General features: G+C 37.1%; 2 protein-coding genes across 3 annotated transcripts; both read right to left on the bottom strand.

The window, feature by feature from the left end:
• Positions 1-346: 346 nt before the first annotated feature.
• seraf (Schwann cell-specific EGF-like repeat autocrine factor) lies at positions 347-5,612 on the bottom strand. The gene is made up of 5 exons (XM_051862688.1): positions 4,795-5,612; positions 4,595-4,690; positions 4,372-4,476; positions 830-925; positions 347-694 (listed from the first exon to the last, which is right to left on the bottom strand). The coding sequence occupies exons 1-5, from the start codon at positions 5,021-5,023 to the stop codon at positions 582-584; spliced, it is 639 nt and encodes a 212-aa protein (XP_051718648.1). The 5' UTR covers positions 5,024-5,612; the 3' UTR covers positions 347-581.
• Positions 5,613-7,752: 2,140 nt separating this feature from the next.
• Positions 7,753-14,623, bottom strand: tmem106ba (transmembrane protein 106Ba). 2 transcript variants are annotated; one of them, XM_051862684.1, is made up of 8 exons: positions 14,460-14,623; positions 13,741-13,924; positions 13,504-13,567; positions 11,617-11,776; positions 11,268-11,408; positions 10,685-10,734; positions 10,536-10,589; positions 7,753-8,928 (listed from the first exon to the last, which is right to left on the bottom strand). In XM_051862684.1, exons 2-8 carry the CDS (start codon positions 13,910-13,912, stop codon positions 8,808-8,810), a joined length of 762 nt encoding a protein of 253 aa, XP_051718644.1. In that variant the 5' UTR covers positions 13,913-13,924; positions 14,460-14,623; the 3' UTR covers positions 7,753-8,807. The 2 variants fall into 2 exon arrangements, with proteins under 2 accessions (XP_051718644.1, XP_051718645.1); XM_051862685.1 differs by having other exon boundaries at positions 13,741-13,920; positions 14,460-14,579.
• Positions 14,624-15,638: the final 1,015 nt, after the last annotated feature.

Here is a 15,638-nt window from a genome sequence, read left to right on the forward strand (position 1 = left end):
AAACCTAAAAAAAATATACTGTTTTTTAGACTCTGATTACTATAGTATTTCAGGAGTGTTATATGTGTATGTGGGTGTTGTTTTACATCTCTTACACAGCTCTGACAATGACTTTTTCATTTGATTTTTGTGATGTATGTACTACAGTGTGTACATTTTATAGTGTTGATAAAATATTTTCCTGTTATTTTTTAAGTAAATTGCTTTTAAAGAAACAAAACCACATTTGAAATCATAAAAATACATCTTAGTGTCATTTCTCAATAAAAAGCAGTCGTCAACAACAAAAAACGGGAATGAATCATATTTCTGATCTTTAAAACCTTAAAAACAAGTTGCACACACACAATTTTGATTTTAACTTTATTTAATTAGTTGTAGTGTACGCTAAAGGAAATTCAACAGTTATCTTAAACACACTACTTCATAATACAAAAGTCATAATGTCATTAATGTACAATGTTAATGTAGAGAAAACATCACACTTCACACATGTTCAGTTTAGGTTCAACAAACAAACAAGTAACTTTAGCACCAATTTGAGGGACCAATGAGGTCAGAGGTCACACACTGTTCTGACATCAGAAGAGCTTCTTCCTCTCTTCGCACTGCGGGCCTGAGAACGGAGCTCGACAGCGACAGGTGTCAGGAGACACACACTTCCCCCCATTCATACACCGCTTTTTACACACAGCTGCAGACAGAAGAGGAATTTTTTCAATTTGCACACCTACAACTCCATAAAACATCATATAGTAACTGCACAACAAAAATCTATTTCTAGAGCAGTTGAAAAGTCTTGTATATAGATCTTTGTGTCGTCACCAACCTGTGTGGCAGGCTCCGCCTATCCATCCATCTGGACAGCTGCAAATTCCAGGAGCCACACAGCTGCCCCCATTCCAGCATCCCTGTGGACAGATCGCTACGGAAACAGATAAATGATCAACATGTGACCCAGATACTGCACTGACATCTAGGCACAACAAGAGAATGTACATGTAAATGATTCCTTTTGCCTTTTTAAAATATTTCTATTCAGCTATTATTTATGTTTATTTCAGTTTTAGTTGTAGCCAATTTAGTACTTCAACTCAAACATATTTTTTCAGTTAGTTGCCAAGACAACATTTTTAATTTTTGTTCAAATTTGTTACATTTACGTTTTCCAATGGATATTTACATTTTATTTTATTTCAACTTTATTTCAATTAACGAAAACGAAAAGTTTTTAATAGTTTTACTTAACAATAGACGTTAGTCAGGGTAGCGCCGTATTTAATTTTCTTCAGGAATGAAGAACGAGGCCTGTGAGGGATAGAATTACAATTGCTCTCAATGGATAGTACTGTTGTTTAACAACATCATGATTGTTCAGCTGACGGAAATTTCTTTCTGGGGAAAAAAATAACTTTTAGTAGACAAAAACTCCATAAAAACAGTTTTAAAAGTTCTGAGTTGTGAAAATTGTGTGATCCAGAACTTTTATACAATGCTTGTTAGTGCTGCAGTTGTGGCCTAGTATGTAGTAGGGAAGTATGCAATTTCGGATGCAGACAAAGTTTTTACAATGGAGTGCTGCAGGGATGTATGGAAGCCCGTTTCCGCCACTAAATAAAAAAAAAAGAGTAATTGCGACTTTTTATCTCAGAATTCTGACTTTTTATCTCGCAATTGCGAGTTTATATCTCACAATTGCGAGTTATAAAGTCAGAATTCTGAGATAAAAAGTCGCAATTGCGTGATATAAAGTCAGAATTCTGAGATATAAACTCGCAATTGCGTGATATAAAGTCAGAATTCTGAGATATAAACTCGCAATTGCGTGATATAAAGTCAGAATTCTGACTTTTTTTCTCGCAATTCTGACTTTTTTTCTCACAATTGCGAGTTATAAAGTCAGAATTCTGACTTATTACTTTGCTTGCGTTGCCTTTCACTGCGACTGACCATTAGGATTGGTGCTTCGTTATTATTCTACATAACATGGAAGACCTCATAAAGGATTATTTTCAGCGCGGATTTACCAATAAAGAAATTTTGATTTTCCTGGAGGAGACACATAAGGAGTAGTCTCCGGACATATGCATTATGCAGGAATATGCATATAGCATGTTTCCACGGTAACCTTGTACATGAGTATCATTGTTTCGTTTCAAGGAGAAAAAACAGCTTTTACTGCTATCTAGTGGGCTTAATACTAAAACACCAATACCTATCATGTTTCATCAACTTTGTAACTTTGCAACTCAAGTCTGGTGGCTCCATAAAAGAGGGCATTCAAGGGTAAAATCATGCAATTCTGCAAATACAGTGGAAGTATTAGGTGAATAAAAGTTGTTTTTAACAGAATGGATACACTAATGAATTTGATAATAACAATATAATAGTAATAATAATAAGAATAAGCTGTGGCGGAGGCGCAATAAAACAGACGAAGCTGAAGTGGCACATTTTCTACACCAACAGCTTCAGACATCAGAACGGCAGCACGGCTATCGTTGGATGCACCAGAAATGTTGGATGTCCGGAACTGTTACAGAGAAACTGTCTGTCAGTTAATTGCGAGAAAAAAAAGTCAGAATTCTGAGATATAAACTCGCAATTGCGAGAAAAAAAGTCAGAATTGCGAGTTTATATCTCAGAATTCTGACTTTATAACTCGCAATTGCGAGAAAAAAAGTCAGAATTGCGAGAAAAAAAGTCAGAATTCTGACTTTATATCACGCAATTGCGACTTTATATCTCAGAATTCTGACTTTATATCACGCAATTGCGACTTTATATCTCAGAATTCTGACTTTATAACTCGCAATTGTGAGATATAAACTCGCAATTGCGAGATAAAAAGTCAGAATTCTGAGATAAAAAGTCGCAATTACTCTTTTTTTTTTATTTAGTGGCGGAAACGGGCTTCCATAGGGATGACATCAAAATCCAGAAGACTAATTCACCGGTGGTTCCCTCAAGATTTTCCTTTGGGCTTTTATTTTTTTTATTTTCAATTTATCCAATTTTCAATTTATTTGTAAAATAAGGTCTGTGGTAAACATAACTTTATGATACTTCAATGTTTGATTCTACAACGTAAATTACTCACATTCATATCGAAAACGCAAATTTTGAAGCTGTTATGTTTAGATAAGAATGTTTGGGGTGAGTGTGTGCAGTTTACATTGTAGAGAAAAATGTTCAAGTATCATCAAGTTATGTTTAGCACAGATTTTATTTTACTCATGAATTGAAAAAACCCATAGGAAAATCTTGAGCGAACCACTGGCGAATTAGTCTTTTGGGTTTTGATGTCATCCCTGCAGCACTCCACTGTAAATACTTTAAAGTCATCATGAAATCAAAATTGTTAGCGCATATTACTAGTCTTGTGGTGAACAATTAATCCGTGCAAGTTAATACACAGAAAAAAATTGTTTGTCATGGTAATTTTTAATTAAAATCTGAAAAGTTATTTCCGGTCTGGAATGCTGTTCCTTCCCTGATGACGTCAGTTTGATGGCTTGGGTTGAAAACGCTTAAGCCACTCCCCTCCAACTGTTAGTCTGCTATGAGGGAGAGATGGAGAGGAGGAGCGCTAAAGTAAAACCCTGCCCTCTATTCAATATTCTGTTTTACTTGAAAATACGTCACAACACTGGAGAAAAGTCGTTTGCAACTTCCGGTTCACGGGGACTTTAAGGCTGCATCCGAAATTGCATACTTCCCTACTATATAGTAGGCGAAAAACGGTGCTAATTGCTTTGGCAATGGGCAGAACTAATGCAAAATTTGTAATCTCATTGGCTAGTACTCACGTCACCTCCTTTGTTTTGATTCACCAAATGATTTCAGGCAAACACAGGCAACGTGATTAAAGGCACAATATGTAATTTTCACCGCTAGAGGTCGCTTATTCAAAAACAAAGGCATAGCTTGATGACGCCGTGAATGCGTGTGGAATCATGGGAGTTGTCGTCGTCTGACGGACTTGGGCAGAAATCATGTTCATGGATGAGCGAATGTGTTAACGTTTTATTAAAGTTACTGTGATATGAAACAGTGCGAGCCGAGAGCCGTGGGAGCAGGACGAGGCCACTGGAGCGAGTGCTTTGGTGTTTCCACGTTTTCTACGAAAGTAAAACTGGAAACTGAGGGTAACGCGGATATGAGTCATTGACAGGTGACGAAATGACACAATCCGTGTCTTGGTTAAAATTGCTGATTTCTCTGGATTTAAACATTGTTGGAAATATTTGGGATAATGTAAGTACACAAGTCAGCAAAATATATTTTTTCAGATTGTTCACCCTTTCTCAGTGCAATAACTAACATTATGGATTTGTGATTTATAAATAAAACAAAATGGGATCAACAAACCATCTTGGCATCTGGAGCCAGTCCAGCTGGATGGACAGATGCATTTTGCTTCTCCGTTCACAGCAATACATTCACCACCGTTCCAACAGCCACTGTCACACACCACTGACAAATACAAACACACACAGACTATGAATTATCTTTGTTGGCATTTTTTACCTTGTTTGTTAATTTTTTAGTGTTCAATTTGCAAACAACCTTTAAAAACATAATTCACAGTTACCTTTGTGACAGTATTTTCCTCCAAATCCTGAAGGGCATCTGCATTTTCCAGGTCGAAGGCACACTCCTCCATTTTTACACTTTGGATAACAGTTTGCTGAAATCAACATGCAAGTCATGTGAGTTGTGGCCCCCTTAAATATATAAAGCACAAGTTTGACACTCACACAAACACACATAGCAAGTAATTTGAAACATCACCATATTGGCAGGTTTCTCCCTCGTATCCTCTTGAGCAGAAGCAGGTGTTGTTTCGGATGCAAATCCCAGCATGTCTGCAAGGTGGGTCGCACGTTGCTTTTGGGTCAAAGACAAAAGGAAGAGCCACCCCTCGGGGCCCGTCGGACCCTCCCAGACAAATCCCAGCCAGAGCGGCGAGTGCCACCAGCAAGAGCTGCATGGAAGTACAGCAAAGCACTGCCATTTTCATATCCACACTCTTACAAGGAACCAGAAAGACTGAGAGTGCTGGTGAACGTCTGTTTGAACAGCATACAACACTGTAAATCACCTACTGGACAGACATGGTACAGCAGGGAGCCACAGCTGGAAAAGTACTAACTTAGGAATGTGTGACAGGATTAAGAGACAGACAAGCTCAGAGCGTGTGTTTAGAGGAGTGTATGTGGTTGTCTGTGGTTTATAGCTGTCTTTTGTGAGAACTGAACCTGAAAGTCCTTCAACAAGTGGTCCCAAAAGGTATTCTGAGACCAAACAGCATTTATTTCAAAGAAAGATATTGTTGTGGAAACCGTGATACATTTTTTTTCAGGGATCTTTGATGAATATGAAAGTTCAAAAGAACAAAATATAAATGTATATTTTTTGCAATATAAATCTTTTGTAACAACTCACATTTGATCAATTTGATGTATCCTTGCTGAATAAAACGAATTTCTTTAAAAACAAAACAAAAATCTCACCCCAAACTTTTGAATGGGAATGTATGTATAAAATATAATACATATTTAAGCATGCCCAAACATGTTCCCTGTTGAAAAAACGTATATGCTGGTTAGGTAGGTTTTGAAGCATGGTAGCTGGATTGAGCTGGTTTATGCTGGTCCTAAACTGGTCCTGGACCAGCATTTGACCATCTTAAACCAGCTCATGACCAGCATAAACCAGCTCAAACCAGCTTCCATGCTTCAAAACCTACCTAACCAGCATATGCTGGTTTTTTCAACAGGGTTTTGGGGCCACTGTAGAATCAAAAATCTCTCTGAAAGTGTTAAAGGAAGATAACGCGTTACAATTGAATCTTTCGCAGTAGAGCAGAATTTCTAAGAGCTAGTGAGTATCTGCAGTTTTTTATTAAGTCCAAACTGTGTCTTGTTTATGCCTATGTTAATGTCGTTTAAAAGAATTCTCATATATTCACTTCACTGATCCCAGGAAATGTGAGGAAATGGATTCTGCAGATGTCTTGAGAAATTCCCTCCTCCTCAGTGAAATTCCAGCTCAGAGTTTTCAGACTACGGCTAACGTATTAACCTCTCTGAATGACATGTAGGCCTATGTATGAACTAAAAATTTATTTAATAGGTATTTTTAATCATTGGTTATTTGTAGTTTTTGTCATTGTTAAAAATGCATGTTGGCAAGCCTGATTCCAGCATAGGATAGATGTCAAACTTGCAGATTTTTTTGTAAGAGAAGGGGTTATATTATTGTAACTCTATCTGTCTGAAATCGGTGGTTCATTCATGGAAAATCAAGGCATGAAGTAGCATTACATGGTGTTTGTTTCAGAGGCCCTGGATCTGCTGGTCTGAGACATGAGAGGAAGTGAGCAGGAACTTTAATGACATCAACAGATGTGCAGAATCCTTCTTTCTTCAGAAGAAAATGTAAACACAGCACATTGAAAACACGAAAGCACACGGGTACCATTTGTGCCTAAAATATATATTTCAGCTTATGGCACCACGCCGCCCCAAATATTAGTGGTCAGCGACTTCTTCCATTTATCACGCCCAAATTTAAGTGGTTACAAAACTGAAAGATATTTTATCATTACTAACCTTAAACAATTATTTCGCCTCCAAAACATCTGATGGTGTTTTACCTCACTCGCGTCTATTCCTGTATTGAGGTACCGTATGTTGTATGCGCCATCTTGTGGAATATTGTGACGGTCACACACCACTTTTCTCTCCAAAACTAATTACTAATGGGTTTTAAAGGGTTAGTTCACCCAAAAATGAAAATAATGTCGTTTATTACTCACCCTCATGTCGTTCCACACCCGTAAGACCTTTATTAATCTTCGGAACGCAAATTAAGATATTTTTGTTGAAATCCGGTGGCTCAGTGAGGCCTGCATAGCCAGCAATGACATTTCCTCTCTCAAGATCCATAAATGTACTAAAAACATATTTAAATCAGTTCATGTGAGTACAGTGGTTCAATATTAATATTATAAAGCGACGAGAATATTTTTGGTGCGCCAAAAAAACAAATAACGACTTATATAGTGATGGCCGATTTCAAAACACTGCTTCATGAAGCTTTGGAGCGTTATGAATCTTGTATGTCGCATCAGCGGTTCGGAGCGCCAAAGTCACATGATTTCAGCAGTTTGGCGGTTTGACACGCGATCCGAATCATGATTCGACACAAAAGATTCATAACGATCCGAAGCTTCATGAAGCAGTGTTTTGAAATCGGCCATCACTATATAAGTCGTTATTTGTTTTTTTGGCGCACCAAAAATATTCTGAGACCAAACAGGATTTTTTTTCAAAGAAAGATATTTTTGTGGAAACCGTGATACATTTTTTTTCAGGGATCTTTGATGAATATGAAAGTTCAAAAGAACAAAATATAAATGTATATTTTTTGCAATATAAATCTTTCGTAACAACTCACATGCCTCACCGAGCCATCGGATTTCAACAAAAATATCTTTGGGTGAACTTCAACTAAAAGACCCCAAAAAATATCAACAACAATGTGTTATTTCAGGCTAACCCACAAAGTAATGTCATATTAAACAGACATAGCTAATTTGTGTTACTCAGTCCTTCCTAATTTAATTCACCATAACATGAACACTAGAAAATTTAATATAACAGTATATTGGGTTATAACATTTTACTTAGGAGAGTGCTGAAATGCCCACAAAAGAAGTCAAGAAAAAAAATACATGGACACAAATTTCATTAAAGAAATTCTATTTACTGATAAATCCTTCCAACACCGAAATTAAATACCATTCAAATATATTGATGTAAAAGTGCCATTCCAACAAAACAAAATAAGCAAAACGGTTTAAGTGAATGAGAAACATCCAAGTTATCAACACCAAGAAAAAAAAACGATGGTTGAATTTAGTGATCAAAATATGACAACAGAAATGCACTATCAATTAACAGAAGTCCATTTCTTACCAAATGAATTACCTTCCTTCATTTTTTTCTCTTCCCTTTTTTCTCAACTAATATACTCCATAGCTTCCTGCTGAGGTAAATTTATATTATATTTTATTATGACACCTGATTCGTGTTGTACTTGGCTCAAAATGGTCCACTTCATTTTTTTTTTTTTTTTTCATAATTTCAAAAGTAGTTTAGACCTTCATTCTAAACATTCCCGTTGAACATAAATTGTGGAATCAAAATAAAACATTTAAACCAAACAAAAAATCTTTGCAGTAAGAAGTTGAAAATCCACAATATGGAGTTATATAAAATTCCCATAAACTCAAGGTAGAGTGTGGTTTCAGGCAAGTAACATCCCATTAAAAATGAAAGTATCTGTTAATGGTTTTGTTGATATATGTTCATAACATACTCAAAAAAACATCTACAGAGTACCTGCTCAACAAACAGCTAAGTAACAGAATGATATGAGCATGACTTAATGTTTAAAATGTTTAAAATTACAAAAGCACACCAAAAGAATAACGGAGAAAAGTCAAAGTGATTTAAGTGTGTGCAGCTCTATGTAGAATATTCTGCTGCTGTCATTCCTTTTCCCAAAATATACTAAAGTGCTTCTGTCTATCCAAGCAAAACCTCCGGAGCGGTGCTAAAGAATCAGTAATGATGTGCTAGAAAGGCATCAGCTCTCCGGCTGAAACTCGCTTATCAATCCTGATGTTGCCACCCTACAATACAGACTTCATTTTCTGACATTCGTAACACTCAGGACAAGTAGATTTTTTACCACCACATTAGAACCTTAGGCATTGTCGGTCATACGGAGTGGCATCACTGTATCACACTCATGTGTCCGCGTGAAGTGGTGGTGTTTGAGCCGCAGTCCACGTACAGGTACTTTTCCTGAGATACCTGCTCAGCATGGCCAAAGTACACTGCGGTTACAGTCATTCTGGAGAGACATATTTTCTTTGTTAGTTGAAGTGGAGAACATAGGCATTATATTTTGCTCTTACTGCATATAATGCGTGTAAACCAAACCGCAAATGTTTTTTAACATTTTATGGTTAAAGGAGCAGTAAGCAATTTCTGAGAAACAATGCTGATATTTGAAATCAACCCAAACAAACACATGACTCCCTTCATTGCTCCACCCCCAAAATGCACAAACACACCAAGAGTGGATGTCTCTTTATCATAGCTGAAGTAAAGCAAAATAATACTTCAAATAATACAAAGTGAAGGTGATGAATGAACAACAATGAACAAAACAAAATGGAGGAACAAAAGTATATAGAAACAAGAGTTGGTTGTTAGTTGCCAGCAGCTCCAGACAAACAATGACACTCAAAACTGTCCTGTTACTATAGCTAACATTACAACAACAGCGTATCTTGGTTTGGTTCTGTGAAACATGGCAATGTTACTCAGGTATGGAGCAGAAACAACGCAACTTCGGCGTCCATTTTCAGGCATTCTCGCTTAAGTCTCTCCAGCGCTGGAAAGTTTTTCTAATATAAACGTGGGTCCTAAAGCTCTTGCCTGATCATAACCCTTCTTTTTCCAGTGATATTCTTCTGACCTTTTTTTTTTTTTTGTAATGTCTCTCAGGAATCTCTCTCTACAGTCTTTCTTCAAGGCTGCGTTCCACTCCACTTTTAGACACGCACTTGCGAACTTCCCTAAGCACTTCCCTTTGGGGGAATCCCTGCCACCATTTTGAAGTGCGTTCCACTTTGTGAAGTGGGCGAGGGAAGTTTATATGGACAGACCCTCGCTCCTTTGATTTTGACCGAGGGAGTGGGTCTACTTCATATGTACACTTCAGGTAGCTCCATATACCACAATGCAACACGATTGTGACGTCACTGCATATCGTGTTTAATTTACCCCACCACAAACAACACTATGATATATTAATTTTTTTTTTTTGAATATTTAAAAACAACCCAAACACACCTATATATATATAGAATGCTGCATTAAACAATTTCGTAAGGGAAAAAAATTAAATAATAAATCAACTCCATAGCGGATTCCAAGTGATCAAGGGCTTAGGATGTTCCAATTCAGCCCATTGCAAAGGTTACGCCAGTAGTGGGCGCTCGTGCAATGTGAGCAATGACGTACATCCGAGTCAACGAGACTGATGGAAGTTAGCAAGAGAAGGGCATAAAAAAAACGAACTGGAACGCAGCCCAAATCTCCCTCTTGCTCACTCTCTTTCCTCCCCCATCACTAGTGGACACGTCCCCTACTGCTGATTGGCTACAAGTGTGTTGTGCTGCTCAGGCCCATCCACTTTTAACAACGCTTCTCAGAAACTGCTTACTGCACCTTCAATGATTATATTATCTTTATATTATCATTCTTTAATAAACTTGAACATTAAAACAAACACAAAAATACTAAATACAACTATAAAAAATGAATACAGTACAATTTTACTAAATATTTATCTATTGAAATACTTTTTTTTTTAATCTGTTCATTTACATAAACTGTTTAAGCACACTGATTCACTAAAAGGAATCAGATTGTCCATTACAGAATACTTACTGTATCATGACAACAATGTTATGCACTTTAATTGACGGCATGGTACAGTAGTCACTGTAAAAACAGATACGCAACATTTTAGAACACTGTAAGATAAATTGTCTTTATAAAAGTTTTATTGTTGTAAGGCCAGACTGGCAAATACTCACAATATGTAGCTCATCTCATTGGCTATTATAGTGGGAACAGTGAAATCAACCTAAAAATAAGACAATGACATTGATAACAGTTGCTATCTAAGTAATTACACATAGAGAGAAACTCTGATTGCAAATTCATATGACTAAATGAATCAGCTTTATTGGATACAGGTCATTTTCTTTCCGTTATCTTAGTGTATGTCTAAAAACTCCCATGTGATTTTTCCTCACTATGAATACATATTTGGGCTTGAATCAGTCAGACATGTTACTAAAATAACAGTTGCATTTTACTGTACACTTTTATTATATTTTATGTTTTTAGAGCAGCAAACATTACTTAACTAATATTTTTCTATTAATAAATATTTAATGCTTTTTTCACACACATACACACACATTTATTAATATAAAATTATTAGTCCAGTAATGTTTGCTGAAGTATAACAAATTTATATTAATAAATAATTAAACAATTAATTTTTTTTCATATATTAACACACAGAAACACAATATAACAAAGTCACTGGCACACTGTAGTGAACCTAAAAATACTGTTTTATACCACTGATCTAAATACATTTCCACGCACCTGTCGCATATCCAGGGGGATGATGGTGGTGACATTACTGACGACAGACTTTCCAATGACAGTCTTGTAGTACTGCACCTGGGCTGTGATGTTGGCCACGTGTATTGGGTAGTAATTATTGTTGGTGATGTTAAGGGTATTCTGAGAAAAAAAAATACTGTTATTTAAAATTAAACAAACACATGACAACAAAAATGAGAAAATACCCTGACTTTGGCAAAAGTCTGATCTGATCTCATTATCAAGTTCAATCCCACCATAACAGAAAGAATAGAATCACAGATTAAACAGGTAATATTTGGTAAACAATCCTGAAATACTAATTTAAAGGGTGTGCTATAGATATTACCGTGATATTTAGGTATATTATCCGTTGTTCTCTGTCATAAGTGACATAGGCTGACTTCACTCCAACATAAGAGACGTCAATAGTCCGAGGGAACAGGAAGAACACAGCCAGACCAGAAAGCAGCAGACACAGAAAGACTGATACAAACACGTACAATGTCCTGGGAGAGTGCAAATATACAGTGAGTCATAAAATATATGGTGTATATATATACAGTGGGTACAGAAAGTATTCAGACCCCCTTAAATTTTTCACTCTTTGTTATATTGCAGCCATTTGTTAAATCATTTAAGTTCATTTTTTTCCTCATTAATGTACACACAGCACCCCATATTGACAGAAAAACACAGAATTGTTGACATTTTTGCAGATTTATTAAAAAAGAAAAACTGAAATATCACATGGTCCTAAGTATTCAGACCCTTTGCTCAGTATTTAGTAGAAGCACACTTTTGATCTAATACAGCCATGAGTCTTTTTGGGAAAGATGCAACAAGTTTTTCACACCTGGATTTGGGGATCCTCTGCCATTCCTCCTTGCAGATCCTCTCCAGTTCTGTCAGGCTGGATGGTAAATGTTGGTGGACAGCCATTTTTAGGTCTCTCCAGAGATGCTCAATTGGGTTTAAGTCAGGGCTCTGGCTGGGCCATTCAAGAACAGTCACGGAGTTGTTGTGAAGCCACTCCTTCATTATTTTAGCTGTGTGCTTAGGGTCATTGTCTTGTTGGAAGGTAAACCTTCGGCCCAGTCGGAGGTCCTGAGCACTCTGGAGAAGGTTTTCGTCCAGGATATCCCTGTACTTGGCCGCATTCATCTTTCCCTCGATTGCAACCAGTCGTCCTGTCCCTGCAGCTGAAAAACACCCCCACAGCATGATGCTGCCACCACCATGCTTCACTGTTGGGACTGTATTGGACAGGTGATGAGCAGTGCCTGGTTTTCTCCACACATACCGCTTAGAATTAAGGCCAAAAAGTTCTATCTTGGTCTCATCAGACCAGAGAATCTTATTTCTCACCATCTTGGAGTCCTCCATGCAGGCTTTCATGTGTCTTGCACTGAGGAGAGGCTTCCGTCGGGCCACTCTGCCATAAAGCCCCGACTGGTGGAGGGCTGCAGTGATGGTTGACTTTCTACAACTTTCTTCCATCTCCCGACTGCATCTCTGGAGCTCAGCCACAGTGATCTTTGGGTTCTTCTTTACCTCTCTCATCAAGGCTCTTCTCCCCCGATAGCTCAGTTTGGCCGGACGGCCAGCTCTAGGAAGGGTTCTGGTCGTCCCAAATGTCTTCCATTTAAGGATTATGGAGGCCACTGTGCTCTTAGGAACCTTAAGTGCAGCAGAATTTTTTTGTAAGCTTGGCCAGATCTGTGCCTTGCCACAATTCTGTCTCTGAGCTCTTCAGGCAGTTCCTTTGACCTCATGATTCTCATTTGCTCTGACATGCACTGTGAGCTGTAAGGTCTTATATAGACAGGTGTGTGGCTTTCCTAATCAAGTCCAATCAGTATAATCAAACACAGCTGGACTCAAATGAAGGTGTAGAACCATCTCAAGGATGATCAGAAGAAATGGACGGCACCTGAATTAAATATATGAGTGTCACAGCAAAGGGTCTGAATACTTAGGACCATGTGATATTTCAGTTTTTCTTTTTTAATAAATCTGCAAAAATGTCAACAATTCTGTGTTTTTCTGTCAATATGGGGTGCTGTGTGTACATTAATGAGGAAAAAAAAAATGAACTTAAATGATTTTAGCAAATGGCTGCAATATAACAAAGAGTGAAAAATTTAAGGGGGTCTGAATACTTTCCGTACCCACTGTATATATATATACATACATACACAATTTTGATGTGAAATAGATATTCATACAAACTTACGTTCGTCTTGGCTTCAGTCTCTGGTCGCTGTATGGTATCAAAGCAACTAGCTGGTTTTCTTGGTCTGTGAGAATATCCAGGATAGGAAGTACACATAATTACAACAATGATTTATACAATTATTGATGCCCCTTCGTTAGAGAACAGTTTATTGATGTCAAAAATAGATTTGCATGTTACATTTTGTGGTACAAAGTAATGTGTAGATGGATGGCTGGAAGACAGATCTGTTCTTACCTCTTGGTATTCTCCCTGTCCCTTGACAAGTAGGACAGGTGACACTGTCTCTGCCTGTGAATTCAACATATGGAAACTCCTCTTTATCGTCCTCGGTGTGGGAATTTGAGTCTTCAGTCAGTTTCTCCTGGTCCTCTCTTTGCTTTGGTAAGGAAAACATAGACTTCCCCATGGTTAGGCCTGCCTTTAAAAAAAAGAAAAAAAGAAAAGAAAAAGAAATCATCCGTGAAATTTAGTGGATTACAATGCTAGTAATGAAAGATCATCCAAGTCTAGATCTTTATGTTATGGTCAACTTGAGCACATTTCTTCCACGTGACTTAAAGTATGTTTTATAAAGTAAAATATACATTATGTTAATGACTCATTATGCAATCAAAATATTCTGGCTTTCCTCAACAAAACAATATATTTTTAGTGCCTGATAAACAACCTGATAAACATGCTTAATGGGAGATGGTGAATAGACATGCATGTAAATGATAACATGAGAACACAATGTACTGTACGGCCGACGTTGCTGTATAACAATAACATGCATTAACTGCATTAACAAAAGAATGCAAATATTGCGATGCATTTAAAGAGCATTATTAACACGCAGTCACGCACGCGACGAACATGGCTTCAACTGTGGCCTAAAAACTAATCAAGCACCATACGAAATTACTCAAAGTACGGTATGAAAATACAACGGACAGGATTTAAGTTATATTTACCTTTTTTGAAGGGTCCTGTCTTCTGTTTGTATAAAATAACAGTCGCTACAATGTCATTACTCCGTCGCGACCGTGTTGTTATTTTCCCCAACCTGAATCTCTTTTCCAACAAGCCCCGCCTCTTGCTTTAAGTAATGACATGACGTTGCACTGTAAGCGTCGCGTGATTGGACGATAGTTACGCACGCCACTGTTACAAGCCAATCATATTGTATAAGGCGGGATTTGTCGGACTCTCTAAGCCACGCCTCTCTGTTGATAGTTGCAGTGCGAGTCTCAAGGCCGTTTGTACTGCGTGCATGTGCAATGTTTTGCTTTGGGTCTCATTTCCTTTATTTACTCTAAAACTACTGTTAAATCGATGTGCTCGTGATTCCTACTGTTGTAGATATTGCACAATATAGAAATAAAAATTAAAACATTGCATCTTAAAAGTAAAAAAAAAAAAAAAAAAAAAAAATCAACAACTACTAATGGTATCACTTAGCCATTGAATGAATGTAGGCGTGCGTGTAAAGAGAAACATTTACTTAATACTTAATTTTCTCTTACATGTATAATGATTGACAGAGTGATGGGGCAGGACAGGAAATAAAGAATGGTTGGGCAAGTAGAAAGGAGCAATGCATACATCCGTTTTTTAATGCAATGAATAAATAAATAAAGACAAAAATTACTTATTGGTGAGATGTTTGTGCATTCAGAATCAGAAAAAAAAGCGTCAAACCACCAAGTAGGCATGTGGTTAACACTTCTCAAAATTATTTCCGATGTTTTAAGCGCTGCAAAGATATCACCAGACAACCTAACATAAAAGTGACATTACTGACACAAATAATGAAGTTGAAATTTTGGCCTACATATAATATTTATTATATTATAGCCCGGTTACACAGACAAGGCTTAGCCTAAGCCAGGATTAGGCCTTAGTTCAATTAGGATATTCAAGTAACTTTTATAAATGTACACTAGAAAAGAACATTACTGATGTGCATCTTGAGACAAAACAATGGCACTGACATATTTTAAAATATGTCAAGTTCCTTTCAGTTAAAACAGCTCAAACATGCATTTTAGTCTAGGCCTAGCCTAAGCCTTGTCTGTGAAACCGGGGTATATAATTTAAAACAAACATATATTAATATATATAATATGTAACTGACTTTAAAAAATAAACAA

This window comes from Ctenopharyngodon idella, chromosome 15 (assembly GCF_019924925.1).
Source record: "Ctenopharyngodon idella isolate HZGC_01 chromosome 15, HZGC01, whole genome shotgun sequence".
Taxonomy (NCBI): Eukaryota; Metazoa; Chordata; class Actinopteri; order Cypriniformes; family Xenocyprididae; genus Ctenopharyngodon; species Ctenopharyngodon idella.

Excerpts from the sequence above, each read along its gene's own strand:
- seraf (XM_051862688.1), bottom strand. The coding sequence starts at position 5,023 with ATGAAAATGGCAGTGCTTTGCTGTACTTCCATGCAGCTCTTGCTGGTG. Across the intron at positions 4,477-4,594 it reads AGGAAAATACTGTCACAAAG|TGGTGTGTGACAGTGGCTGT; the intron begins GTAACTGTGAAT and ends TGTATTTGTCAG. Across the intron at positions 695-829 it reads AGGCGGAGCCTGCCACACAG|CTGTGTGTAAAAAGCGGTGT; the intron begins GTTGGTGACGAC and ends TTCTGTCTGCAG.
- tmem106ba (XM_051862684.1), bottom strand. The coding sequence starts at position 13,912 with ATGGGGAAGTCTATGTTTTCCTTACCAAAGCAAAGAGAGGACCAGGAG. Across the intron at positions 13,568-13,740 it reads GACAGGGAGAATACCAAGAG|ACCAAGAAAACCAGCTAGTT; the intron begins GTAAGAACAGAT and ends ATATTCTCACAG. Across the intron at positions 11,409-11,616 it reads TAATATACCTAAATATCACG|AATACCCTTAACATCACCAA; the intron begins GTAATATCTATA and ends TTTTTTTCTCAG.